This window comes from Staurois parvus, unplaced genomic scaffold (assembly GCF_062004578.1).
Source record: "Staurois parvus isolate SC_StPar_1 unplaced genomic scaffold, SC_StPar_1.0 ptg000565l, whole genome shotgun sequence".
NCBI classification, from domain to species: Eukaryota; Metazoa; Chordata; class Amphibia; order Anura; family Ranidae; genus Staurois; species Staurois parvus.
The window spans coordinates 424,327-450,312 of NW_028318361.1; the positions used below are offsets into that span (position 1 = coordinate 424,327).

General features: G+C 43.1%; 1 protein-coding gene across 1 annotated transcript; it reads right to left on the reverse strand.

The window, feature by feature from the left end:
- Positions 1-4,928: 4,928 nt before the first annotated feature.
- On the reverse strand, positions 4,929-22,790 carry LOC149450683 (pancreatic secretory granule membrane major glycoprotein GP2-like). The gene is made up of 10 exons (XM_089691621.1): positions 22,622-22,790; positions 21,702-21,761; positions 20,729-20,830; positions 19,113-19,327; positions 16,681-16,835; positions 14,176-14,412; positions 9,583-9,739; positions 7,956-8,022; positions 7,409-7,447; positions 4,929-5,377 (listed from the first exon to the last, which is right to left on the reverse strand). Exons 2-10 carry the CDS (start codon positions 21,745-21,747, stop codon positions 5,313-5,315), a joined length of 1,083 nt encoding a protein of 360 aa, XP_089547747.1. The 5' UTR covers positions 21,748-21,761; positions 22,622-22,790; the 3' UTR covers positions 4,929-5,312.
- Positions 22,791-25,986: the final 3,196 nt, after the last annotated feature.

A 25,986-nucleotide genomic window follows, 5' to 3' on the forward strand; every position in this document is an offset into this window, starting at 1 on the left:
TCTTATATACTCATTGGTCCAGATGGAATGCTATACGTCTACCTTGTGAAGAACGTAGAAGGTTGGGTGACGTTAGAGTACATGGGCCTCACTCAGGCAGGATTTAGCCCCGAGCTGTCTCGATATAACTCAAAAACAATTCTTATTGGCTGAAATATTTTTCTGGAGGCATTTAATGTGTATAAAACGTCAGCAAGTTCTATCACAAAAATAAACTTTCAACATTTTAAATATTTGTTTAAAACACAATTTCGGACACTTTTTTTTCTGTGCCCAAAAATCTATTATCGACAAACTATAAAGGCAACTAAACTTAGAAAGGAACTTCTCCTATTTGTTGCTTTTTAGTCTTTACAAAACAGAAGATCAGGCTTTTGAGATACCAAACCCCAACAAAGGGTATAAACAAACCCATTTTATTGTACAACAAATAGATTAAAAGTCACATAAGATCATATATGAAGGACTGACTATACTGATGGTCTCAGCAGCAGTAAATATTAATGTTTTACCTAGCTACACCTGCAAAAGGGGCCAACCTGAAGTGATCTAGAAGGACTTTTCTGACTAAAGTTCTACTGTAAGCCATGTCCTTGCACTTCCTGTTTACAAGAATATTGTGCTCAATCCAGCCGATTTCTTGCTCCTTGCATACCTACTGCTGTACTTCTCTTTGCTAACACTCGTTTTTGACCCTTAGTTTGCTCATCGACTACGCTTCCATCTGATCCCATCCAGATATTACTGATTACTGACCCTTTGGGTTGTCCATAGTCTACTCTTCTGCTTGTTCCTTTCGGCTTCATCCACAACCTGACCCTCGTTTGCTCTAATCCGTGACCTGGCATTAGCACACAGCGAAATCCATCTCCACCATCAGTAGCTCTGGTGAAGACTAGCTAGTACTCCCTTAAACCTCGGTTGAACCAGTGTTGTTGCTAGGGGGATCTGTTTGTGTATTCATCCAACTGACTACTATGTGAACCTCTCTACTGCTACAGCAGTAGAGAATTGGGTACAAAAATAAATGATCAACAGAAGAGTAAAGTGTTAAAATTAATACACGGGGTGAGGAATATGAACGTAGTTGAAATGAATTATAAATGTTTGTCCAGATGGTATTGTACACCGAGTGTGGCACATAAACAGCGAGAGGAAATATCACCATTGTGTTGGAGGGGATGTGGGGCACTAGGGACGATGGCGCACATTTGGTGGGAAAGTCCAAATATACAAGTATTTTGGCAAGAAATAATAAAAATATACAGGAGATTTTGGGGACTTCAATACAGAAGTACCCGTGGGTGTGCCTTTTCTACAAAACAGAGTTGTCAGTAAAACAATATAAAAATAGCATAGCGTATTATTTACAAAGAGCTTGATTCCTAAATATTGTCAGGTCCAGGATTCCCCAACAATGAAGGACTGGATGGATAGAACTGAGTATATTAATAAGATGGAGGAGTTGTGTTATATTGAGGAGAATAAAGTGGAAGTGTATAGAGAAAAATGGAGAGGGTGGTGTGATTTTAGAACATCAGGAAATTATGTCAAAATGACGGATGATTTGATAATTGAGTTGAGGAAATTAAATGATTAAACAGATAAATGGAAATGGGTTGGTATACAAAAAGGGAAAGAGAAGATAAGACAGGAATGGACATGGGGTTTTTTTAAGGGGGAGAGGATTGGGGGGGAGGAAATGGGGGAAAAGGGGGTGTATTTGATGTATTTGATGTGATATTATTGTTATTTGTATTGTCTCTTTATATAAAGAAAATTAAAAAAATATATAATAATAAATACCTCCAATAATTCATGAATAATGTACAAATAATATATGTCCAATAAAATATAACCAAGAAAGTGCTCAAGAGTGATCCATTGCCAAAAAACAAATAAATTAAATCAATATAAATAAAACAGTCCTTATAAAGTGTATAGAACAGTTCCCTTTTATCTGTGGTGAAAAATCTTCATTCCAATATGGAGGCTTACCATATCCTTTGATCCCTTGATCATAGGAGGTCACAACACGCTCAGTATATATATAGTCCTGTGCAGGCTCATGTTTCTCAAAACTAAAGACCCTTGAGAGACCTATTATCCCAGAGGAAATTAACTTAGCCTTAAAGAACACTGTGGGAGGTAAAAGCCCAGGGCTGCATGGATACGCAGTGGGATATTTAAAAAAATTTAGAGATCTTCTTGTCCCTAAAATGTGCAGGTACATGAAATCACGGGGGGAGGAGTTGGAGGCCAGTTACAGACCTATATCATTACTAAACACAGACACTAAATTATATGCTAAGGTGCTGGCAATGAGACTGAAGGACTTGATGCCTGAATGAGTACATCTAGATCAGGGGGTTTTATCCCGAGAAGAGAAGATAGGTATAATGGTTTGAGACCCTTGATTCTTGTACAAAGAGCTAAGAGAGAGAAAGTGCCGGCAATACTCCTATCGATCGACGCTGAAAATTTTTTTTAGGGTTTCTTGGGGATTCATGTTTGATACACTAGAGACATTAGAAATAGGGCCTAAAATGCTAAAATGGATAAAATGATTGTATAATAGCCCGTCAGCAGCGGTCACGGTTAACAGATCTCTTTCTCAGTTTTTTAGAATGAACAACTTGTTGTTTGTACTGTCTTTGGAACCTGTTCTGGTGAGGGCAAGGAAATGTGTAGATATAGCGGGAATAAAGATAGGTGAAATGGAGCATAAAGAAGCCACATATGCAGATAATATGTTGACATAGATGATACGTTGTTTTATATTGTAAACCCAGAATAATGTTGCCTAACCGAATGAGAGTATTAAAACAGTATGGTGAGCTACCAAACCTGAAAATAAACCCAGTAAAATCAGAAATAATAAATATCAACCTCCCAATGTCAGAGACGTTGAGTCTACAAAAAAGAGTTTCCATTTATCTGGAGGGAAAAGGAAATAGGTTACCTGGGAGTAAAATTAACCCCCTCAATAAAAGGTATATATAAGGCAAACTATATCCCACTACTAAATGAAGTTAAGGAAGAGCTGAGGAGACTTTCAAAGGGAGGAGCCTCTTGAATAGGATGTATAAATTTGGTAAAGATGGTGATAATGCCAAAAATTCTGTATAAGTTCCACATGCTCCCGGTTCACCTTTCAGGGTCTTTTTTCAGGATAATAAAGAAGATGATTACTAAGTTTATATGGGCAAATAAGAAACCGAGAATCAGTTACGAGGTCCTGAGTAGAGTAAAAGGGAATGGGGTTTTGGGCTTACCCAACGTAAGAAATTACTATCTAGCAGTGATTTTGTCACGAATAGGAGATTGGACATTTAATTCACAAGGGAAAGGATGGGTAAAGATGGAAGGGATTTTAAGTAAGGCACAGTTAGAGAAGATTGTATGGATAAGATATAAGTTTCTCACATTAGATGTTAACAGGACACAAGGAAAGTTTTGAGTATATGGGATTATGGGATAGAATGTATAGTCAAAAAGAATGGAAATATAATTCAATATCGACTCCCTTGGTGGGAACAAAGTATTCCCCCCCCGGGGAAGGATAATATTTTTGGGAAATGAATAAAGGATAAGAACACGCGCTTGAAGGATATATTGAATGATGGGAAATTGAACACTTTTCAAAATTTAAAGACAAAAATTATTGATCACATTTGATGAGTGGCGGTACTATCAACTAAACCATTTTGTTTCAAGTCTCCCACAACCACTGAGGACATCGGAGGACATGTATCCATTTGATAAATTGTTAAAAGAAAAAATAACCCCAAAATGTGTCACTTCTAGGATTTATAAGATTCTTATGGCTATGGAAGGAACTGATCCTCTGGGGTTCTTGGAAAAATGGGAAAAGGAGCTTGGAGCATAATTGAATGCACAGCAATGGAATAACGTTTTCAAATTAACGCATGAGGTGACAAATATGAGCACAGTGGAGATGAACTATAAATGTTTAGCTAGATGGTATATTACACCAAGCGTAGCTTAGAGGCAACAAGTACTGTAGATACTTCACCTCTGTGCTAGAGAGGATGTAGACAAAGGGGTACAATGGCACATCTATGGTGGGGTTGCCCGAAAATACAGGATTACTGGAGGGAAATAATCCAATACATTCAGGAAATATGTGGGATAACTGTACAGAGAGATCCCTGGAGGTGTTTATTTTATAACTTTGAGCCTTCAGCGAGATTATATAAAAATAGGCTACTTTATCACTTAATTAGGGTGGCTAAGGGTTTGATTCCCAAGTTCTGGCAGGTTGCTGAAGCACCAAGAATTAACGAATGGATAAATAGAGATGAAAATATCTATAGGATGGAGATGCTATGTCACATGGAGGAGGATAAAATGGAATAATTCAGGAAAATGTGGTGCAGTTGGTTGAAATGTAAAACCTAAGATATATATATATATCTAAAAGATATATGGAACTGGTCAAAATTGAGGGGGAAGTTTAGAAGTCAGGAGAGAGCCTTAATTGAGAATCCAAGAGAGAGCAGTATCAGAGATAGATAGATAGATAGATAGATAGATAGATAGATAGATAGATAGATAGATAGATATGAGAGAAGATATAGTTCAGGAAACAGGATGTGGATGGGGAAAATAGGTTGGGGGGAGGGTGGAAGGGTGGGTGGGGGTAATATTGGATTCAATGGAAATACGTATGTGTGAAAAGGTGTTGTTCTTTTTGTACTGGAAAATCAAATAAAACTTTAAATTAAATTAAAAAAAGGGGGGGGAAATACCTGAAAAAAAAAGAAAAATGCACCCACTAATCTAAGGGCCAGTGAGCTGCAATATATTACATTTTGGGTTTTGGGGTTAGCTATGCCTTAGGAGGCACCTTTCCCTAACCATAGCACCTGCAATGACTGAATATAAATGCAAAGAAACACCTTGAATTACATTACTTTGCAGTTTATTATATGTAAAAGAACAGTAAAAAGTACAGGTTGTGCTCACCAGGGATACAAAATATCTAATATATTGTCCACTCCATTAACCATTCTTGCCGTACAATAAATACAACACAATAAATAGCTCAGATATAAAGCCGGCACCTCTAAGCCAAAAGAGCAGAATATCGGCACTGTACAAAATGAGTAATAATCAGGGCGCATAGCGGCGAGGTTATCCTAGGTAGCGTTATATATGATGCAGCCAATAGCATACACAGAAAATGAAATAGATACAAGATTCCTTCATAACTTCTCTCTGCCGAGAGCATTGGGGTTGATGTTACGACAAAGCCTCATGGTGTCCAGGATGGTTGGTGCTCAAAGACTTTACATCAGCTTCATCAGGATCCAGGAGGAGATCAGAGCAGACAAAGTCCAAGGCATGGAGAAACCTGGAAGAACACAGAGAAGATATTAGGAATGGAGTGGGAAGGGTTGTCATCTTCCAATGGAAGATCTTCTATTCAATCCTACATTTTCATTGTAGTTGCAGTCTGATGAAAGCCAACTTTTATACCTGATTGTGACTATGGGAATTTAAAGTAAGTACCAAAATTTTTATAAATCTGAATGCTATAGAGATAGAATTTGAAATCTTGTCAGTCTAATTGATATGGGGCATCATTAGAGAAATTTACCGTCAAAGTGACTTTTACCAAAAAGGAATTGAGGGAAAATCTGCTACATGGACCCAAACAGCAATAAAAAAGCTGGCAGGTACTTTGACCTTTCTATACTCTACTTAATAAAAAAAATGATTTCTGTCTGTGTTGTTGTTTGAGATTTGCTTTCATTTCTGGTTTGGTAAAACAGTTGCCACTGGGACAGTAAGCAAAGGGAAATTTCACCAACATATCCCAAGATGGCAATAAAAGCCCAAAATGGAGCCTTATCCTTTCCGACTATTTCTGAAGCTGAGAAAAAATGGCTGGATGTACGCATTAATACAGAGATCCCCTCCACTGTAGTTGTGTTGACCACACAGGAAGTGATGAGAAATCTGTCTAGTGAGGGGACAATAAATACCACCAAAAACAACAACATGCTAATATAGGTTAAGCAAAACAAAATCTGTCTAGTGGGGGACAGCAATAAATAAAAATGTAATACAATATTTGTGTCATGGAGCATTATGTGTTTTCCAAATACAGCACAACAGAAGCTGTTTGCCTTCAGATTGTCTCTTTCTAATTGAAAGTCTCAATCATTGCTAACAACCCTTTAACTTTATGGTTTTATAAAAAAAAAAAATCAATACATTTTTAGATAAATACGAACTGTATGCATAGAATTATATGGATAAGTCAAAGCTCTAAGTCAGTGTTAGAATTAGACAGGTGAGATGGGGGGAAATGGGAAATTTGACATATCTCTATGGAGGAGTTGAATATTTTTGTGGCCAGTAACAGGAATCTGCAAAGGCTGAAAAGGAGACAATATTTTTTGCTGAGCATTTTTTTTAATGCAAGCAGTGTAAGTACCTAACTGTGATCCGGTATCGGCCTTTTGCCATCCCTGTACAGGAGAAAAAGAATGGGAGAGAAGGACAGTGGCTAAGTGGTTAGCACTTCTACCTAGCAGCACTGGGTTCGTTGGTTCAAATCCCAACCATGGCACTACCTACACAATGGGAGCTAAATCGGCCCTAGTATTTGTATGTATGTATGAGAGTTAGGGACCTTTGATTGTAAGCTCCTTGAGGGTGGGGGCTGATATGAATGTACAATATATGTGTAAATTGGTGGTGCTATATAAGTACCTGCAATAAAATAATAAGTGAAAGGTAGAAACAGCACAAGGATGGAGTACTAATCATGTGCTGCACACAGAAGTATTTACAAGGAGCATGCGGATAGGAGGAGGGGTAGATGACCTAATCAGTGTGCTACTGCCCAACTGGGGGTGGGGAGAGGACACCACTGTATTCCTAAGTGTAACAGTAAAAATGGCGTCATCCTCATGGCTGTGCTGCGTGGCAGAGTTGTGTAAATCTCGGGAACAAAAATACAAATTCGTTGGCAGGTAATATGGCTCCCCTATCTGTTATTCATCTGAAAATTTAGATTATTTCCTGGAATTCAGCATTAGCCTCTTTATGCTGGTGGCAGCTGGTGCTTTAAATGGGCCCTGATACCCAAAGGTCGATAGGAGGGTCACCTGATCATGTTGCACTGTGATTTGCTGCACAGTGCTGACATCATCCGGAGCCAATCCTACCAACTGCTGATTATTGGTAGTTGACTGTGAGCTATTGGTAACAGCTCGGTCACAGTCCTGGGGGTGGGGCATATATGCAGGGAATGGATGTTGAGGTCCACCTGCCCTTCCCCCACATATAAGGGTGTTGTTGCTATAAATGGGTTGAACATGTTTAACTACAACTCTTTAAACCATGAGAAGTCTCAATGTAAGAATTTACTTACCGCTAGCAGAACTGACATCTGTATCGTAAGACTTATCAGCTGGAAATAAAGAAAAACATTTCTGTTAATTGGAGATCTCAACAGGACTGAGACTCATTCTTCTGGATATATCGTATGACATTCACATTCACTGGAGGCTGAAATAATTGGGTTGTGTTCACCGTAGACGTTGAAGCATTTGTAAGCCCCGACAATAAACCCAAACAATGGGCAATTTGTTCACTTTTTTATCTTTTAAATATACGGGACACACTCAGCAAGAAAACATTTTTTTTTATTATGACAGTGAAGGGTTAGAATCTCTGCACGTTTTATTGATTTGTCCCCTCTGGGACATTTCTCCATCCTTCCTGGTCAGGTGACAGGAGTCAGACAGAATGGGAAGTGAGAGGTATTCCCACAAAGGGAACAAAGACAGCAGATAATACTTGACAAAAGCTTTAACCCTTTTCCCACATTACCCCAAAAAAATATTTTTGTCTTTAATATATGTGACTGAAGGAACACGGAAAATTACTGTAACAAAACTGAACCTGAGATGACTTACCTGCATTCAGATAGATACCGATTCTTCCTGCAATGTTCTTGGAAACACCTGATCTGGAGCTGCAGGTCTGTAAGGAAATAAAAGTAATTCAACAGAAATTCCAGACAAGTGAAATCGATGAAGGAACTGCAAATTGTATCCAAGAAACACCACAGCTATGCTAAAGTCACGTCCCCTTCATGTTCCTTTATCTGTGTTATCCCCACAAAGGAAACAGTGGAGGATGCGGGCGCACCAAGTTCTTCCATCACTCCAATGGTGAGACTTCCCTGGAATAGTTTGCATTTCCCCTCCACATTGGTTTCAGTCACTCTAAGCCATATTCCTCAATCACCTATTTATTCTACATTGTATCAGGGCAGCATGGCACCATCCATTGTCTTCATTAGGAATGAGCATGAAACCATCCATTGTCTTTGTTAGAAATGAGCATGAAACCATCAGTGATCTTTGTTAGGAATGAGCATGACACCATCAGTGGTCTTTGTTAGGTATGAGCATGACACCATCAATTGTCTTTGTTAGGAATGAGCATGACACCATCAGTGGTCTTTGTTAGGTATGAGCATGACACCATCAATTGTCTTTGTTAGGAATGAGCATGACACCATCAATTGTCTTTGTTAGGAATGAGCATGACACCATCAGTGGTCTTTGTTAGGAATGAGCATGAAACCATCAGTGGTCTTTGTTGGGGATGAGCATGAAACCATCAACTGTCTTTGTTGGGGCTGGCCATCAATCATTTTTGTTAGAGTTTAAACCAAACCCTAGCTCATCCCATGTTATGGCTGCAGCAGATGGGCAGAACTGTGAATTCTGGTGGTGGTATCTCAATATCAGTAGCCAGCATATGATTTAATTTGCCACATTTGTGTGGAGTTGGCCATTAATTCAGGTAATGTGCTCTTTACACACAGCAATGTTCTACCTGCTTGGTTAGCAGCAGCAGATCTGGTATTCAGGAGGGAAGCTGGCATCTTTATGCTTGGTGTTCATTTATTTGTTTTTTTATATTTTTGGTTCATAAACACCTCTATGCATCTTAATAAGGCTGTGCAATGATCAGAAAGCCAACTGTGGACATTTGGGCAGCACAGTGGATTGATGGTTAGCACTCTTGCCTTGTAGCACTGGGGATCTTAACCTCTCAGCCAGGACACTAACTGCATGGAGTTTTCATGTTCTGTTTGTGTGGGTTTCTTCCAATGACATGCTGGTTGGATTGTTGGCCAGCAACTATAGATCCCCTTATATAAAAAAACCTCACAACAACAATTCATCCACCATAGCAACAACAGACACCCTTCAGTAACAATATATTTGTCAGCAGCCAAAAACAATAGACCTTGCACAACTAAATACCCCCCAACAACAATAGATGCCCCCCAATAACAATATTGCCCCACAGCAACAATTGACCTCCTTAGAAACAAAAGACCACTACTTCCCAGCACTACTTGCCCTTACAAACATTCTATGCTGAAGGTGCCAGAACTGCGTTCCCCTGCATTCCCTTTGCAGAAAAGCCCCGGTTCCCAATATGTGGGTATGGCTAATGAAGCCCTGACTGCTCCTTCAGGCACAGAAATCACAGAACATCCTCTATGTGTATGTTGAGTCTTACCACGGTGCAATCATCAGTGCAGAGTTTAAGTTCTGCAAAGAGATAGACGTTGTTAGAACTGGCGATCTTGAAGACTTTCATTGCAAACCGAGCTTCAATGCCGAGTCCATTGCTAGTCACTGTTAGCTGGTCAGTAGATATATCAGTAGATGGGCACCTGGATACAGAAACCTTTCATCAGCTTTCAGTTACTGTAATCTAAAGATTAGAACACAATACTGGTACATACTAATACAGCTGATCAATATTTGGGGTATATACTGTATAAATACATATATATATACATATATATATTATAATCTGCCTCCCACACCTACACCTACTCCCTCCACGCATCAAGCCTACTTCCTGACCCTCATCAAGGCCCTCTCCTCCAATTCTCGCCGACTCTTCTCCACCTTCAACTCTCTACTCTCGCCACCCCCACCTCCACCCAGCACCTCACTCACTGCCCTTGAGATTGCCAATCACTTCAAAAACAAGATTGACACAATTCGCAAGGACATCGCCACAACTCACACGCCCTCTCAACCCGTCCCCTCTCACACAGCCACCCCCTCATCCCCCCTCTCCCTCGACATAACCCACAGGGACTTTGTCGCTGCCCAAACTCCCTCCAACCCCGTCCCCCCTCACTCAGCTACCCCCTCATCACCCCTCTCCCACGGCCCCACCACTGCTCTGACCTCCACTTCCACCCCACCCTACATTGCTCATACTGAAGCCCCCCCAACACTCCGCACCTTTTACCTTACTACCATCGAGGAAGTCTCCAAGATCCTCTCTGATGCCCGCCTCACCACCTGCCCTCTCAACCCTATCCCCTCACAACTCCTACGACCTCCCTCCCCCTCCATCCTACGCTCCCTCACCCACATTTTCAATCTCTCCCTCTCCTCCGGCACTTTCCCCTCCCCTCTGAAACATCACCCCCATACTTAAAAAGCCCTCCCTGGACCCCAATGACCCAAACAACCTCAGACCCTTCTCCCTGCTCCCATTTACATCTAAACTCCTCGTGCGCCTAGTCTACACCCGTCTATGCTCTCACCTCAACAACAACCACCTCCTCGATTGCCTACAGTCCGGCTTCCGTCCCCTACACTCTACCGAAGCTGCCTTACTCAAACTCTCCAACGACCTGCTAACCGCCAAAGCTAATGGCCACTATTTAGTGCTCCTACTCCTTGACCTCTCTGCGTCCTTCGACACAGTCGACCACCCCCTCCTCCTCAAAAAACTACACTCCCTCGGCCTCAGAGTTTCTGCTCTCTCCTGGCTCTCATCCTACCTGTCACAATACTCTTTCAGCGTTACCTATGATGCCACCACCTCCCCCTCACTCCCCCTCTCTGTTGGGGTCCCCCAAGGCTCTGTCCTCGGGCCCCTTCTCTTTTCCATCTACACCTCCTCCCTTGGCCAACTCATACACTCTCACGGCTTCAACTACCACCTCTATGCCGACGACACACAAATCTATCTCTCAACCCCCCACCTCACCCCCTCGGTCTCTGCCCAAATCACACACCTACTGAGCGACATATCAGACTGGATGTCGCTCCACTTCCTTAAACTGAACCTCTCCAAAACCGAGTTTCTTGTCTTCCCCCCAGCCCGGACACCACCCCCCATTGACTTCTCCGTCACATCCAACAACGCCACCATCAAACCTGCCCCGCAGGCCAGAGTACTTGGTGTCATTCTGGACTCCAACCTATCCTTCCAGCCCCAAGTCCAATCTTTAACTAACTCATGCAGACTCCACCTCCGCAACATGCAGACTTCACCTCCGCAACATCGCCAAAATCCGCACGTTCCTAACCCCAGAAACCACTAAACAGCTCATCCACTCCCTCATCATATCACGACTCGACTACTGCAACTCCCTCCTCACTGGCCTGCCTCGCCGCTGGCTATCCCCGCTTCAGTCCATCCTGAATACGGCTGCCAGACTCATTCACCTTTCCAACCGCTCCATTTCCACCACCCCCCTCTGCCAATCCCTCCACTGGCTTCCGATTGCGCAATGGATCAAATTCAAAATCCTAACACTGATGTACAAAGCCGTCCACCATACTGCCCCGAACTACATCACTGACCTAATATCCAAGTACCGCCCAGCACGCACACTCCGCTCCTCACAAGACCTCCTTCTCTCTAGTTCCCTGGTCTCCTCCTCCCATGCCCGCCTCCAGGACTTCTCCAGGGTGTCACCCATCCTCTGGAACTCCCTGCCCCAACCCATAAGATTATCACCTACTCTCCTCTCCTTTAGGCGCACCCTGACCACTCCATCCCCCACAGCTATCTCCTCCTGTGCCACCATCCCCTCCCTCCTAGATTGTAAGCTCCAAAGAGCAGGGCCCTCAATCCCCTCATGTTTTGCATTGTATTGGTATTGTTCTGTCACATGTTCTGTCCCCCTTTGTAATGTACAGCGCTGAGCGAACCATTGGCGCTTTATAAATACTGTATAATATAATAATAGTTGAACAATACATGGCATGTTTTCATTATTTTACATGTATACTGTATTATAGCTGGATGGATGATTTCAGGCACGTGTTCATTATTATTGTTTCTGTTACTTAGCATTAAAGTCTCCAATGTATTGCGCTCTGTTTAAATGCAACATTCATCCTTTTCATCCAATGCGCACCAATACATTGCTGTAAACTGGGCCTATTGGAAACTATGGATTGTCAATGAGTAGAGCCTTGCCTTGAGCAAAGCAACCCATCACAGGTGGTGCAAACGGGTCCTTCAATGAAAGGTAAGTGTTACTTCAAACCTGAAGTTTTTAAAAGAGCTCTGTAGTTCTAACTTTTTCTTATAATCAAAGAATAGTATGGGAAAGGGTTAGATCCCCTGTTGGGTATTCATTGCTTGGTGCCTAAAGCAGCTGGGAAAGCCATGCCTAAAGGTTGTTAGATCTTTCACCAATCACCATCCTATTGAGTCCAGCCCCTCTCCATATACCTAAGTACCTGAAGCCCTGATGAAGGCGGACTGCTTAACACCCTCAAAATACGTTGGGTTTTTGCCTTTTTGCTCCTTCTACACATAGTCCCTTCTCAAGGTTTGTATTGCTGTCTCAGGAAATATTTCCCCTCATTTCCTGTCCTGGTGACACAAAAATACAGGGACACGAATTGATGGAAAATCTCTCCAGTGGGGACATGGAGGGCAAGCGGAGTGGTGAAGAGAAAGAACCTCTCACCTGGTTTGTATTGCTGTCTGTGTCATACTGTCTTGATGACTCCATCTCCTTAATTCTAGTCCTGGTGTCACCAGCATGGAACAGGAAGATGAAAGTGCCACAAAGGAGCCACGGACACCTTACAAGGGCAGTGGCATCCCTAGGTGGGTGCAGGGGGTGCGCACCGCACCGGGTGACACCTATCTCACGGGGTGACACCAAAAAGTAGTAAAGCAAGCCAACGATCCCCGCAAGATGGATCAGTTCTGCGTTAACACGTGGTGTCACCCCTCCAGTGGTGGACGGTCCCTGTCATACACACCAGCCTGGCTCTTCCCCTCCCTGTCTCCCCGTCACACCCCCCGGACCGGTGTTGCAAGACCAGAAAATATGAGTAGTACTTGTGAGCCACGAATTTCAATAAGTATAGGTTCGCTGACATCCAACACATCCTCTAATTATGTGTCAATAAAATAAATATAAATAATGTTGCGCTCCTAATCCAGCAAATAAATGAAATAATAAAATAATGTACCCATACAATTGAAAAACATAATCAAATAATAGAATTGTTTAAAATAAATAAATTAAGTAAAACCCCTGTGAAGACAATATTAAATAAAACCAATGTTGGAAGATCAGTTAACCCCAGGGGCGGACTGACCATTTGGAAACTCGGGCACTGCCCGAGGCCCGGGGTCAGTAGGGGGCCCCATGAGCTGCCTGTGGTACCTTTTTCTTAGGCTTTTTTGAGATTGGGCAAGGACACAGGGGCCCCATGATCCCCTATTGCCCGGGGGCCCCATGTGTTGTCAGTCTGCCTCTGGTTAACCCAATATAGGTTGCAAGCCAACGATCAAAGCAAGATGGATCGGATCTGCGGATTGGGGAGCATAATGTATTGGAGTCTGATCCATTATACTCCCCATTCCGCAGATCCGATCCATATTGTGGGGATCATCGGCTTGCAACCTATATGGAGTTAACTGATCTTGCAACACCGGTCCAGGGGGTGCGACAGGGACACAGGGAGGGGAAGAGCCAGGCTGTGTGTGCACGACCGACAGGGACTGCCCACCTGTGGAGGGGTGACACCATGTGTTACTGCACCGGGTGACACCAACCCTAGGGATGCCCCTGTACAATGGTTCTAACCTTTCCCCAGCTCTATCCAAAACTGAAACAAAAGAAGTCTGAGTGGCTTTAAAGACGAACTGTAGAATTATTTGACTTTAAAAAGTTGGCTTGTGTAGGTCAATTCAGAACTTCATGCCAACACTACAACAACCTACCTCCTAAGGTGATATATTGTTCTGGGCATTTAGTGAATTATTTCTGTTGTCCAAGTGTACAAAGAACACGCAGAACTACTAACCTGTGTACTGCGTACTTACCCGTCCTGAAGAAGATAGTATTTGGTGTCGCTTGAGTTGGTAGGAGAGGCATACATATTCACCACTTTGAGTTTGGAGGTGTTGACATCCAGATCCGGTATGAGCACTGAGATGTAGATAATATCTTCCACTGTCAGGGGGTCAGTCTCTGAGAGAAGGGTCGTAAACTGATCTTTATAGGCCACCATTAAGGCTACATAACTTGCACCTGCTGTAGTGCCGTTTAGTACTGTGCTCCTGGAAAAGAAACGCACAACAAAAGGTTACCTACCTAGAACCCCTTGTAGGTAAGTGGCCATGCGTCTATGTTATTATACAGAGAGGACGCAGAACTGACATTAATTGCACTGAGGATAAAGAAAGTGCAAACCTATCAAATATCCCCCTCAGCTCCGTGTATACTGATGGAAGCGGTGAAACTGCTACAACTACAATTGCAAATGCACCACAAAGGTTTAAAATGAATCTGCTTAAGAATTAGAACAATAAAGATCATTTAAAAGAGATGTATGGTCAAAACTTTTTTTTTGTCCATATTTCTTTTGTGGGTCATAGCAGTGCACTTTCTATTGCTCCCCTGGGACCCAGATTCAGCTAATAGCGGGTTTTTGTTAGATGACATGGCAGAGCTGCTCCAGGATCTGGAAGAATCCCAACTATATTTTCTGATTGACAGCTGAGCCTGGCTGAGAGCCAGCTGCACCCACTCCTTTACCCACCTAGATCTCTAGGAAGTGCTGGAGGGGCAGAGTGGAGAGTGGTGACTGACAGTCACCACTCTTTGCTCCAAGGAGACCGAGAGTCATTTGATTGCTCATTTTTTGGTTTTAGAGCAGACATTGGGCAACTGCAGCATAGATGTGAGTATGTATGTTTGTTTGTTTTTTTTAATCCATACTTCTGTAAATTACCTTGTCAGGTTGGAAACAAATTGAGAGTAAATGTACCTGCAATAAAAAAGCTTTCATACTCCACCAGACTCTTCAGTATTCAACATTTATGGAAGTGCACCTGTGTCTCCCAGCACTTGCCATGGTTCCTTCTTTGGCCCCCATGTCAATGTAGGACTTAGCAGTGTCATAGGGTGAGGTGGAAGGAACCCAGCAATGTGGTGGGGGGGACAAACAAGCATTCAATGCCAAAGAGTCTCATGGAGGCTGCAGCACTGAAGCAGAAGGAAGGGAGGAGACACGGGGTATAAAGACTCTTCTATTGCAGAGACATTTCCTCTCGATCTGACAGGGCGGCTTGGAAGCACTTGGCCCTGATGGCTTACACCCATGTGTCCTCCGAGAGTTGAGCTCAGTTATATCTAAGCTTTTGTTTCCAAATCAGTAAGGTCAGTTTAGTGTCTTTGCTAAGAAACAGATTGAGCTCTTTAATTAGTAACCACAGACCTGTGAGTTTAACATCTACTGTTGGGAAGGTATTTGACGTTTTGCCTCAAGTGGAACTTTACCTATAGCTACTTGATAAAAAATGATGTTCTTTAGAGAAATACATTCTACATTATTAATGATGCTACAAAAATTAGTGTGTGCTGTGATTCGCCTCTGGTTTCTGCTTACTGAAGGCTGCCATTTTGACGAAGCCCAGAGCTCCTGAGCAGCGGGATGTCAGCAGATTGGCCTCTTGTGGCTCTGATTTTAGGCACAGTGCTGCAAATTAGAGAGCAACTGAGCATGTGCACAGCAGGGTGAGGCAGTGTATTACTGGATTTTAAACAGTACAGGTAGTTGTTTTTAATGTTTTCAATGGCTATACCTGCAAAAGGGGCCAGCCTGGAGTGATCTAGCAGGGCTTAGATTTCTGACTAAAGTTCTATTTTAACCCCTTGACACCGACGTCACACAAATATCAGCCCTCACAGAACTGGGCTTTTTTCCGTGGGGCCGCCTATTTCCGTACCTGTCTTTCTACTGGGAGCGTGTCACACAGCACACCCAGCACAAAGACCGCGGTGTCACTGAGAACCCCGGGTCTCATTCTAATGATCAGGGCCTGGGACTCCCGATTCCGGGTCACATGATCGCTGCGATAGCCTCTGATTGGCTATCACAGTGATCAGTCGCTGTACAGCCCGGCCCCCTTTTTTTTTTCTTCTCTCTATAAATGGAGGAGAGAGATACATTGTATCTCTCTAGCTCCTGGCATAGAGGGAAAAAAATGTTTGTAAAAAAAAATAAATATTAAAAAATAAAATATTTTGGGCCAGTTTTCCTTTGATAAAAAATAAATCAGGAGATATCCATTACCATTTACTACCAAAGGAAAGCTCAATTTGTCCTGAAAAAAACGCGGTATAATCCACCTCGATGTACGAAGTAGTTGTGATGATATGGACGGTTTTACTAACACAGGTCAACGTTGCAAAATTGTGCTTATGCATTAGGATTTGTTTCACCCTCAGGAGTGAAGGGGTTAAGGACCGCTTACACAAGAGTATATCATAAGAGACAATCAGCCTAGATTCCTGAAAGACCAACATCATGTAATAATAATTACCCAACAACTGGGTGCAGGGTCACATTAAGGCTGACATTCATAGACAGCGGGTAAGAGCAGGAAACATTCATGACAGCGTCATTGGCTATTCGGATCGGATCCGTCTCGGCAAGAATATTCAGCTGATTTGTGTATGTGATATGGGTTGAGTTTACCTGTAGAGAGAGGAAGCACATAAGTCATTAGATGAGGTCAGAAAACTCCCCGCCATACAGTAATCTGCCAACTGCTAAAGAGACATCTATGCATTTGCACCCTCAGCTGGGGCTGTGTGTGTCTTTTTAAATACACAGCGCCCAGCAAGCCACGCCCCTGCTCACTCCTCCCATGCAGCTGCAGGAGTCAATCACGCCCCTCACTGTCTCCTGTAGAAACAGAAGGTTCGGGGAATAGTGCAGACATGGAGGATCCGGTGGAAGTGACCAGGTACACCAGGTAAGTGTTTGAGGACAGGGGGGTTGTAACTGTATTGGGGTATTTTTTCATCAGTGTTGTGAATCCATTAGGATAAAACAAAAGCTCCGGGTTTGTGCTGCTTTAATTTGTTCTGCTGAGCCTGGATGAAAATGTAAAAAAAAAACTATGTAGAGGGTAAAACACTCTTCTGGGGACAAAGACAACAACAAAAAAACCTAACAATGGTTCTAAGCCTTCTCTACTCCAATAAACTGTTACTAAACCCCCAACAGTACAATCAGTCTGTAGATGCCATAAAGCATGCTTGGTATACTTACTGTGGAACCAAAGGGGTTAATCCTCCACATTGTGAAAGAAGAATGTTTTATCCTGTCTTCTCAGATCCTCCCCTTCTTCTACTGACCCCAGTCCATCTGCTGATAGTACAGAGCTCCAGGAGTCACTCTGCACATGTTCAGTTTGGTGTGTATTGCTAGAGAGGTTTTTTTCTTTTTTCTTTGGGAGGGTGCATGTGATCAGCACAGGGCCAATCAGCACTGTCCAGACAGAGGGTCAGTGTATTCTCTGACAGGACAAAAAGGAAGTCTCCAGGTTTGTTAAAGCAGAACTCCACCCAAAACAGCCAAATAAAAATGAATAGCCCACAGATAAAAAAAGAAAAGTGACTTTTCACTTGCAGCCTCATAGGGCAGTCAGAGCAGAATGAAAACTCCTCCTATAAGTTTTAACCAGTGCTCAGCTGGACACTGACAGAAGTCACAAGACAGCTATATACTGCTGATGAGAAAAGGTATTTAGCAGCTTATGTTTATTTCCATGTTGTGTGTACTGTGGGGGACTGGATACAGTGAATGCAGGGTCCGGGGAGAGCGGATATAGTGAATGCGGGGTCCGGGGAGAGCAGATATAGGGAATGCGGGGTCCGGGGAGAGCGGATATAGTGAATGCGGGGTCGGGGGAGAGCGGATATAGTGAATGCGGGGTCCGGGGAGAGCGGATATAGTGAATGCGGGGTCCAGGGAGAACAGATATAGTGAATGCGGGGTCCGGGGAGAGTGGATATAGTGAATGCGGGGTCCGGGGAGAGCGGATACAGTGAATGCGGGGTCCGGGGAGAGCGGATATAGTGAATGCGGGGTCCGGGGAGAGCGGATATAGTGAATGCGGGGTCCGGGGAGAGCGGATATAGTGAATACAGGGTCCGGGGAGAACAGATATAGTGAATGCGGGGTCCGGGGAGAGTGGATATAGTGAATGCGGGGTCCGGGGAGAGCGGATACAGTGAATGCGGGGTCCGGGGAGAGCGGATATAGTGAATGCGGGGTCCGGGGAGAGCGGATATAGTGAATGCAGGGTCCGGGGAGAGCGGATATAGTGAATACAGGGTCCGGGGAGAGCGGATATAGTGAATGCGGGGTCCTGGGAGAGCAGATATAGTGAATGCGGGGTCCAGTGAGAGCGGATATAGTGAATGCGGGGTCCGGGAAGAGCGGATATAGTGAATGCGGGGTCCGGGGAGAGCGGATATAGTGAATGCGGGGTCCGGGGAGAGCGGAAATAGTGAATGCGGGGTCCGGGGAGAGCGGATATAGTGAATGCGGGGCCCGGGAGAGCAGATATAGTGAATGCGGGGTCCGGGGAGAGCGGATATAGTGAATGCGAGGTCCGGGGAGAGCGGATATAGTGAATGCGGGGTCCGGGGAAAGCGGATATAGTGAATGCGGTGTCCGGGGAGAGCGGATATAGTGAATGCGGGGTCCGGGGAGACCGGATATAGTGAATGCAGGGTCCGGGGAGAGCGGATATAGTGAATGCGGTGTCCGGGGAGAGCGGATATAGTGAATGCGGGGTCCGGGGAGACCGGATATAATGAATGCGGTGTCCGGGGAGAGCAGATATAGTGAATGCAGGGTCCGGAAGAGCGGACCCCGCATTTTTTTTCTATACATACTTTAATGTATCTGTTTTTGCTTCTCTTGTATAACAAACAGTCAGACCGTGTCAGGAGAACTTACCTCAGTATAAGTGTTACAGTCAGAAGTCGTCAATGGACGATGAAGGGTCAACTGCGATGTTCCATCCACAAGCTCCCTTACTGCGAAACAGTCAGAGTTGGTGCTGTTCAGCCTTACATTGGTGATGTTATAACCACGTGCTTCCAACCAACATTTTGGCATTTGTATATTGAACTTTGCTCCAGTACAAGTAAAATTTGGAGATGGAAGGCCTCCTAAATAAAAGTAAATGTATTCAGCATTCCTGAGATGAGAAGGTGACGGTGACATACTTGATGTACATTATACACCATAGGAGGTGTTCTATATACCCAATGTAGGGTGGCAGGAGTGACCAGGGACTGGGGAGAAAGCTGCCAGAGAGTCAAGGAGTTAAAGGACAATTAAACTTTCAGTGTACATACAGTACATTGACTGCTGGTGGTCAGTGTAGCCCCCCCTTACATTGGTGGTCAGTGTAGCGCCCCCTTATATTGATAATAAGTGTAGTGTCCCCCCCCCTTACATTGGGGGTTATTGTACTGCCCCTTACATTGATAATTGGTGTAGTGCCCCCTTACATTGATGGTCAGTGCAGAGCCCCCTCACATTGGTGGTCAGTGTAGTGCCCCCTTACATTGGTGGTCAGTGTAGTGCCCCCTCACATTGGTGGTCAGTGTAGTGTCCCCTTACATTGATGGTCAGTGCAGAGCCCCCTTACATTGATGGTCAGTGTAGTGTCCCCTTACATTGATGGTCAGTGTAGTGTCCCCGTACATTGGTGGTCAGTGTAGTGTCCCCTTACATTGATGGTCAGTGTAGTGTCCCCTTACATTGATGGTCAGTGTAGTGTCCCCGTACATTGGTGGTCAATGTAGTGCTCCCTTACATTGGTGGTCAATGTAGTGCCCCCCCCCCCACATTGGTGGCCAGTAGAGATGACATTTGGATCCCAGTGACAACATTGACTATATTTGGTCATATCCGTAGATGGTCATTGATGTCACCTGGGAGACCCCGCCTTTTGTATACATCATCTGTCCCCCCCCCCCCCCCCAGACCTATCATTCAGCGGAAGTGAAGCAACTAGAATAAACTTATCTGAGAGGTAGAATTTGCTCAACGAACCCAAACCAACCTGTGGAGGAACCTTACGGTTCTGCAGAACTCGGGTTCATAAAGTCTGCTTTAGAGAGCACACAGGAGTCATTTACCAGTTGATGACTCTTTTTCAGGATTTCCCCGATACAGACCTCCCTAAGCCACATATCTGGGTGCAAACAGTGATTGTTTCTTTGGGAACACGATAAGCCGACTTCAGTTGGGTCTTGCTATGGTCTCCTGACTCCATATTACACACAGCAATCCCAGTTTGTATGTTTATCTGCAGACAGTCAGATTATTCCTGTACTCTCCACCACTCAAATGTTCAGGAAGTCGGGGGGCTCATTCACACCAGGGCACTCCATTGCAGTTCATTTAGAATCCTGGTGTAAAGTGACCATTGCACCTTCCCACTATTTAATGTGTGCTACATGCACCTCATATGGTTTATTCATAGAAATACATTTTATTTCATAAATTCAATATTTGATTTCATAAGGCTCCCATTCTGACTATATTATATCATACCATACCTGAGTTGTTAAAGAGACTTGTATTGCACACGCAGGCAGTACTATTGTCACAATACTCTTCAGGAGCACAGGTAGCACTTCCACAGGTTTGAGACGCAGCCACTGGAGAGACAGAAAAACATTAAAGTGCGCCCTGTGTTCCTGTGTGGAAGTCTAAACAGGTCTCATATCAAGCTACTATGTGACACAAGGATCACAACAGTTCAAATAAATCAGCGATAATGTCTAGTTTGTTTCAAAGTTCTCCACAGCAATCCAATGATTGTCCAACCGCTGCAACTTGTATCCGAGTGTTCCAATATACAAACGTCTACCAAAAGTGTTACAATTCATAAACAAAGTGCTCCACAACCCTCTTCCCTGCGTTGTAGTCACCCGTGTTCCTGAATAAGGCGAGGTTCACATATATGTAGGTGCCGGAATTTGTGTAAATCACACGCATTCCTGCACCCTCAGGCAAACCACGCTGATATTCAGCAGATATGCGGGGCTGCCATTCATTCCTAATCTGTTTTGTTATCTGTTGATCCTGCCAGAAATCCAATGCTCTCCTGTGGACTCTGCAGTCTTATCTCATACAGGGTTATCAGTCCTGTCAGGTCAGTTTATTGCCCCTTCCTCCTATCTTACACAGATGAGGAAAGGGGGAAGGATTTTGTAGTCCTATGGCACTGCTTGTTCATAGATACAATATGGAGATTGGGCGATGTCACAGGAAGGCTGGCAGGATCACCAGGTGAAAAAAAGTCTAAAAAATTAAAACTAATTCAGCCACCATAAGAAGCAGCAAGCTGAAATATATTACATTATTATTCTCGGGTTTAGATACATTTAAATTACAGAATGGATCTCCCTCATTCCTTCTCTGTCCATCTGCCCTTCCCCAATTGTGCCATCTAATTTCTGGGAACTATCGCTGTCTCTGTATTCCAGATGTGTTATTATAGGAGAAAAGGACATCAACTTCACTCACCCGCCATGGCAGCGCACAATACAGAGAGCAGCAGTGTTGTCTTCATGGTTATCAGGGACCCTGGAAAATACATCCAGTATGAGCAACCAAATTCTGTTTGTGATTTAGCAAAAATCAGAAAAAACTAAGAAAAAGAAAAAAGTCCTGCAGAGTTTTGCTTTATTTTATATATAGTTTTATACAGTAAAATCCAAAATAGATACAACGGAAAAAATAACATCCATATATGTTACAATATTAAATTCTTTATTGACTTTTTTACCAAAAAATTATATATATATAAATTTATAACTAGAAATATATAATAAGATTCAAACCAATAAAGTAATACAGTAAAACCCAAAATAAAACAAAATAAATACAATGAAAAAACAAACAAACAGCAAACATCCATATATTTTACAATATTCATTATTTTTATTGACTACATAACATACCAGACCTAACTATATTTTATAAGAAATTATTTCATATATATTATATTATTATTATTATTATTATTAATAATAATAACAAGAAAAAGAAGAAGAAGAATTTATAATGTGAAATAAAGAATAAGATTCAAACCTGTTGAGCAATACAGCAAAACACAAAATAAATACAAAGAAAAAAAAACATTCATATAAGTTACAATATTCATTATTTTTACTTACTGGGGAAAAAACATTAAGATTCAAACCATTACAGTAAGACCTGGTTCACACTGAATGCGACTTTGAAATCACGCTACTTCACTTAAAGTAGCGCAACCAGCATGATAACCAACCAGCATTCTGAAAATACAGAGTCACCAATGGCAATCTCCATCGTTCTCCCATGACATCCCCTCCCATCATGGAGATTGTACAGCTTTAGAAAAGTACGATTGTATCCTTATTGTCTGCTATCAGTTGTAAATGACTTAGGAATTGTATACTAACCGATAAATGTGGTTTTCAAACGTCCCAGGTCTTCACGAAACTTCCAGCAACTTGATGATCTTCCAACAAGTGCGCAAAGTTCGTTGTCGGTTGAGCTTTGCTACCTTTAGGAGAGGCAGTTGGATGTTGGAGGGGTTCTGTGGACAATTACCGATCTCTCAGCTTCTTATATACTCATTGGTCCAGATGGAATGCTATATGTCTACCTTGAAAAAAACATAGAAAGTGGAGGTTGGGTGACATTAGAGTAAATGGACCTCACCCGGGCAGGATTTAGCCCCGAGCTGTCCCGATTTAACTCTAAAGCAATTCTTAATGACCAATGCATTTTTCTGGAGGCATTTAATATTTATAGCTGGTCTGAAATGTCAGCCAGTTCTATTACAAAAATAAACTTTCAACATTTTAAATATCTGTTTAAAACACAATTTCGGACACTTTTTTTCCATTTTGGACATTCAGTGCCCAAAAATCTATTATTGACAAACTATAAAGGCAAAAAAACTTAGAAAGGAACTTCTCCTATTTGTTGCTTTTTAGTCTTTACAAAACCGGAGATCAGGCTTTTGAGGTAACAAACCCCAACAAAAGGCATAAACAAACCCATTTTATTGTACAACAAAGTCACATAAGATCATATACGAAGGACTGACTATACTGGTGGTGCTAGACTTCCATATACTGCATCCCACATACCACCTAAAGATGATTAGATTTACTATGATACACAAATGTGTCACAATGTAGCTATTTCCCTATCATAGTGCTGGTGATCTAGTGGAATGGGACGACTCAACATATTTCACAAGAATTTTTCTTTCTCAGGAGTGTATTGGCAGTGTATGCATGGTGATTGATTGCCAGCCAACTACACCACTGATAAGACCATAAAACCTCCCACCGGAGCATAGAGAGGCACCAAAGGAAAGAGCAAAATACTGGAACTTCTAGCTAATGATGAAAATCTAAGAGCACCCCTAAAAATATCCCCTTTGATAACCTATTATGCAGGTATTGTATGATAGCATCACTCCTGTTGGATCCCTGAATGTGTCCATACTTCCTCTATCCACTTAAAAAATACCTAGGAGCTCCTATTCCATTGGATCACCAATGTGGAAATAACTACATTGTAACACATTTGTTCATTGTAGTAAATCTAATTGTCTTACATAGATAGAGCTGGTCAGTGGTGTGTGGGATGGAGGACTAGCACCCTCAGTTTAGTCAGTCCTTTACATATGACATTACGTGATTCTTGTACATTTTCGGATGTGGTACCTTTCTCTACCAATTTACCTGTTATACTCTATACAATAGTTCTACTTTGGGTCTTTAAAATATACAATTAGGTTGGAAAAAAAGAGCTTTTTGCACCCTGCAGTCATATCTTAAGACTTTATGAATTATGGAACACCTGCCCCTGGTTTAGGAACATAGACTATCTAAAAGCTCCTTTTACTTACCTAAATCTGTGGTCTCTTTCCTGGTCTTGAGTCTTTGATTTTTCCTACAGCAGAGTAAGAAGGTCCTTCTTCAAGTGCCCACATCACTGTATGGACATATACAATGTCTTTCCAGTGGTGGGGTTCTCTCATGATCCAGAAGACAGCGCAATGAGAAGACATTACACACTCTCACTTTCGGAATGGCACCAGTGAGGGACCCAGACTGTCATGGTCTGGGATTAGTCTTGAAGGCCAGTGGATGTAGCAGTAGAGAGGTTCACACAGTAGTCAGATGGATGAATACACAAGCAGATCCTCCTAGCAATAACACAGGCTGGGGTATAAGTACTAGTCAGTCTTCACCAGAGCTCCTGACGGTGGGGCTAATGCCAGGTCACGACCCTCTGGTTTGCCCCAACAGGAAGAGAGGAAGCAGGAGTCAGGTAGAAAATGAAGCAGGAAGAAACAAGCAGGAGTGTAGTCGATCAAAAACAAGCCAAAAGGTCAGTAATCAGTAGGATCTGGATGAGAGTAGATGGAAGCAGGGCTGGCGCTACCACTGGGCAAAATAGTAAGCTGCCTAGGGCACAATGCCACCTAGGGTGCAGCCACGGCCGCTGAAGTCCTTACTCTCCTCCATGGCCTGATCTAAGGGGAGTGCTGGGATGGGTTACACCTCCCCCCAGATTTCAGTTGAGCCCCTGTCAGGCCAGTCTTGATGCTGTGCCTGGCCACTGAGTGTTTTCCACTATTCCCACACTCACGGCTGGAACAAGGGGAGAGCAGCCTGAATCAGTGAAGCCTGCAAAGGAGAAATGACAGGAGAGAGCCAGGAGGTGTAGGCTTTGCTTTCCTTTCCTGTCAGTGGAGCAATCCTCCATAGGGTTTTGGGAGGGGTTGTGCTAGGAGGGGGGATTGGGGGGAAATTGGGTTAGAAGAGGGGATTGAGAGGGGTTGTGCTAGAAGGGAGGGATTTGTCCTAAGATGGGGGAATTGGGTGGGGGGAAAGGATTTGTGCTGGGAAGGGTAATTTGGAGGGGGTTGTGCTAGGAGGGAGGGATCTGTCCTAGGAGAGGGGATTTGGGTAGGGAGAAAGGATTTGTGCAGGGAAGGGTAATTTGGAGGGGATTGTGCTAAGAGAATACATTTAGATAGATTTTTCCTAGGAGGCAGGATTGGGGGGGGGGATTAATGCTATGGGGGAGGGGGGAATTAGGAGGGGAGGATTTGTGCTAGTGTGGAAAATTTGAGGGGAAAGAGGATGTGTGCTAGGAGGGGTGAAGAGAACTACAGGTGAAGTTCTATTTTTTTGGGGGGTGGAGAAAGGAGCTGCCTAGTCGCCTACAGCGCAAAATAGTCTAGCGGTGGTCCTAGGTGGAAGCATATATGAGGAACAAGCCAAGGGTTGATAAAATGTGGTAACAAAGAGAAAGACAGCAGAAGGTATGCAAGGGGCAAGACATCAGCTGGAGAGAGCACAATAATCTGACAAATAGGAGGTGTAGGGACATAGCTTAAAGGGGAACTTTACCCAAACCACTTGGTACAAAACATTGTTCTTTAGCAAGGAAAATACATTCCAAATTAATAATTATGCTACCAAAATTAGTGCGTGCTCTAAATTTCCTCCAGCATTGCTCCCATTTCTTCTTGCTGGAGGACGCCAACTTACTGAAGACCAGTGCCCCCGAGCAGCAGTAAATCTTTAGGCTGTCAGTGGACAAGCCTTTACATTTTGAACACAATGCCGAAAATAAAGAGCAACTGAGCATGTGCAGAAAAAGATGAGATGGTGTATTACTGTATTCTAAACAGTATAGGCACTTATTTTTAATGTTTTACCTAGCTACACCTGCAAATGGGGCCAACCTTAAGTGATCCAGAAGGACTTTTCTGACTAAAGTTCTGCTTTAAGCC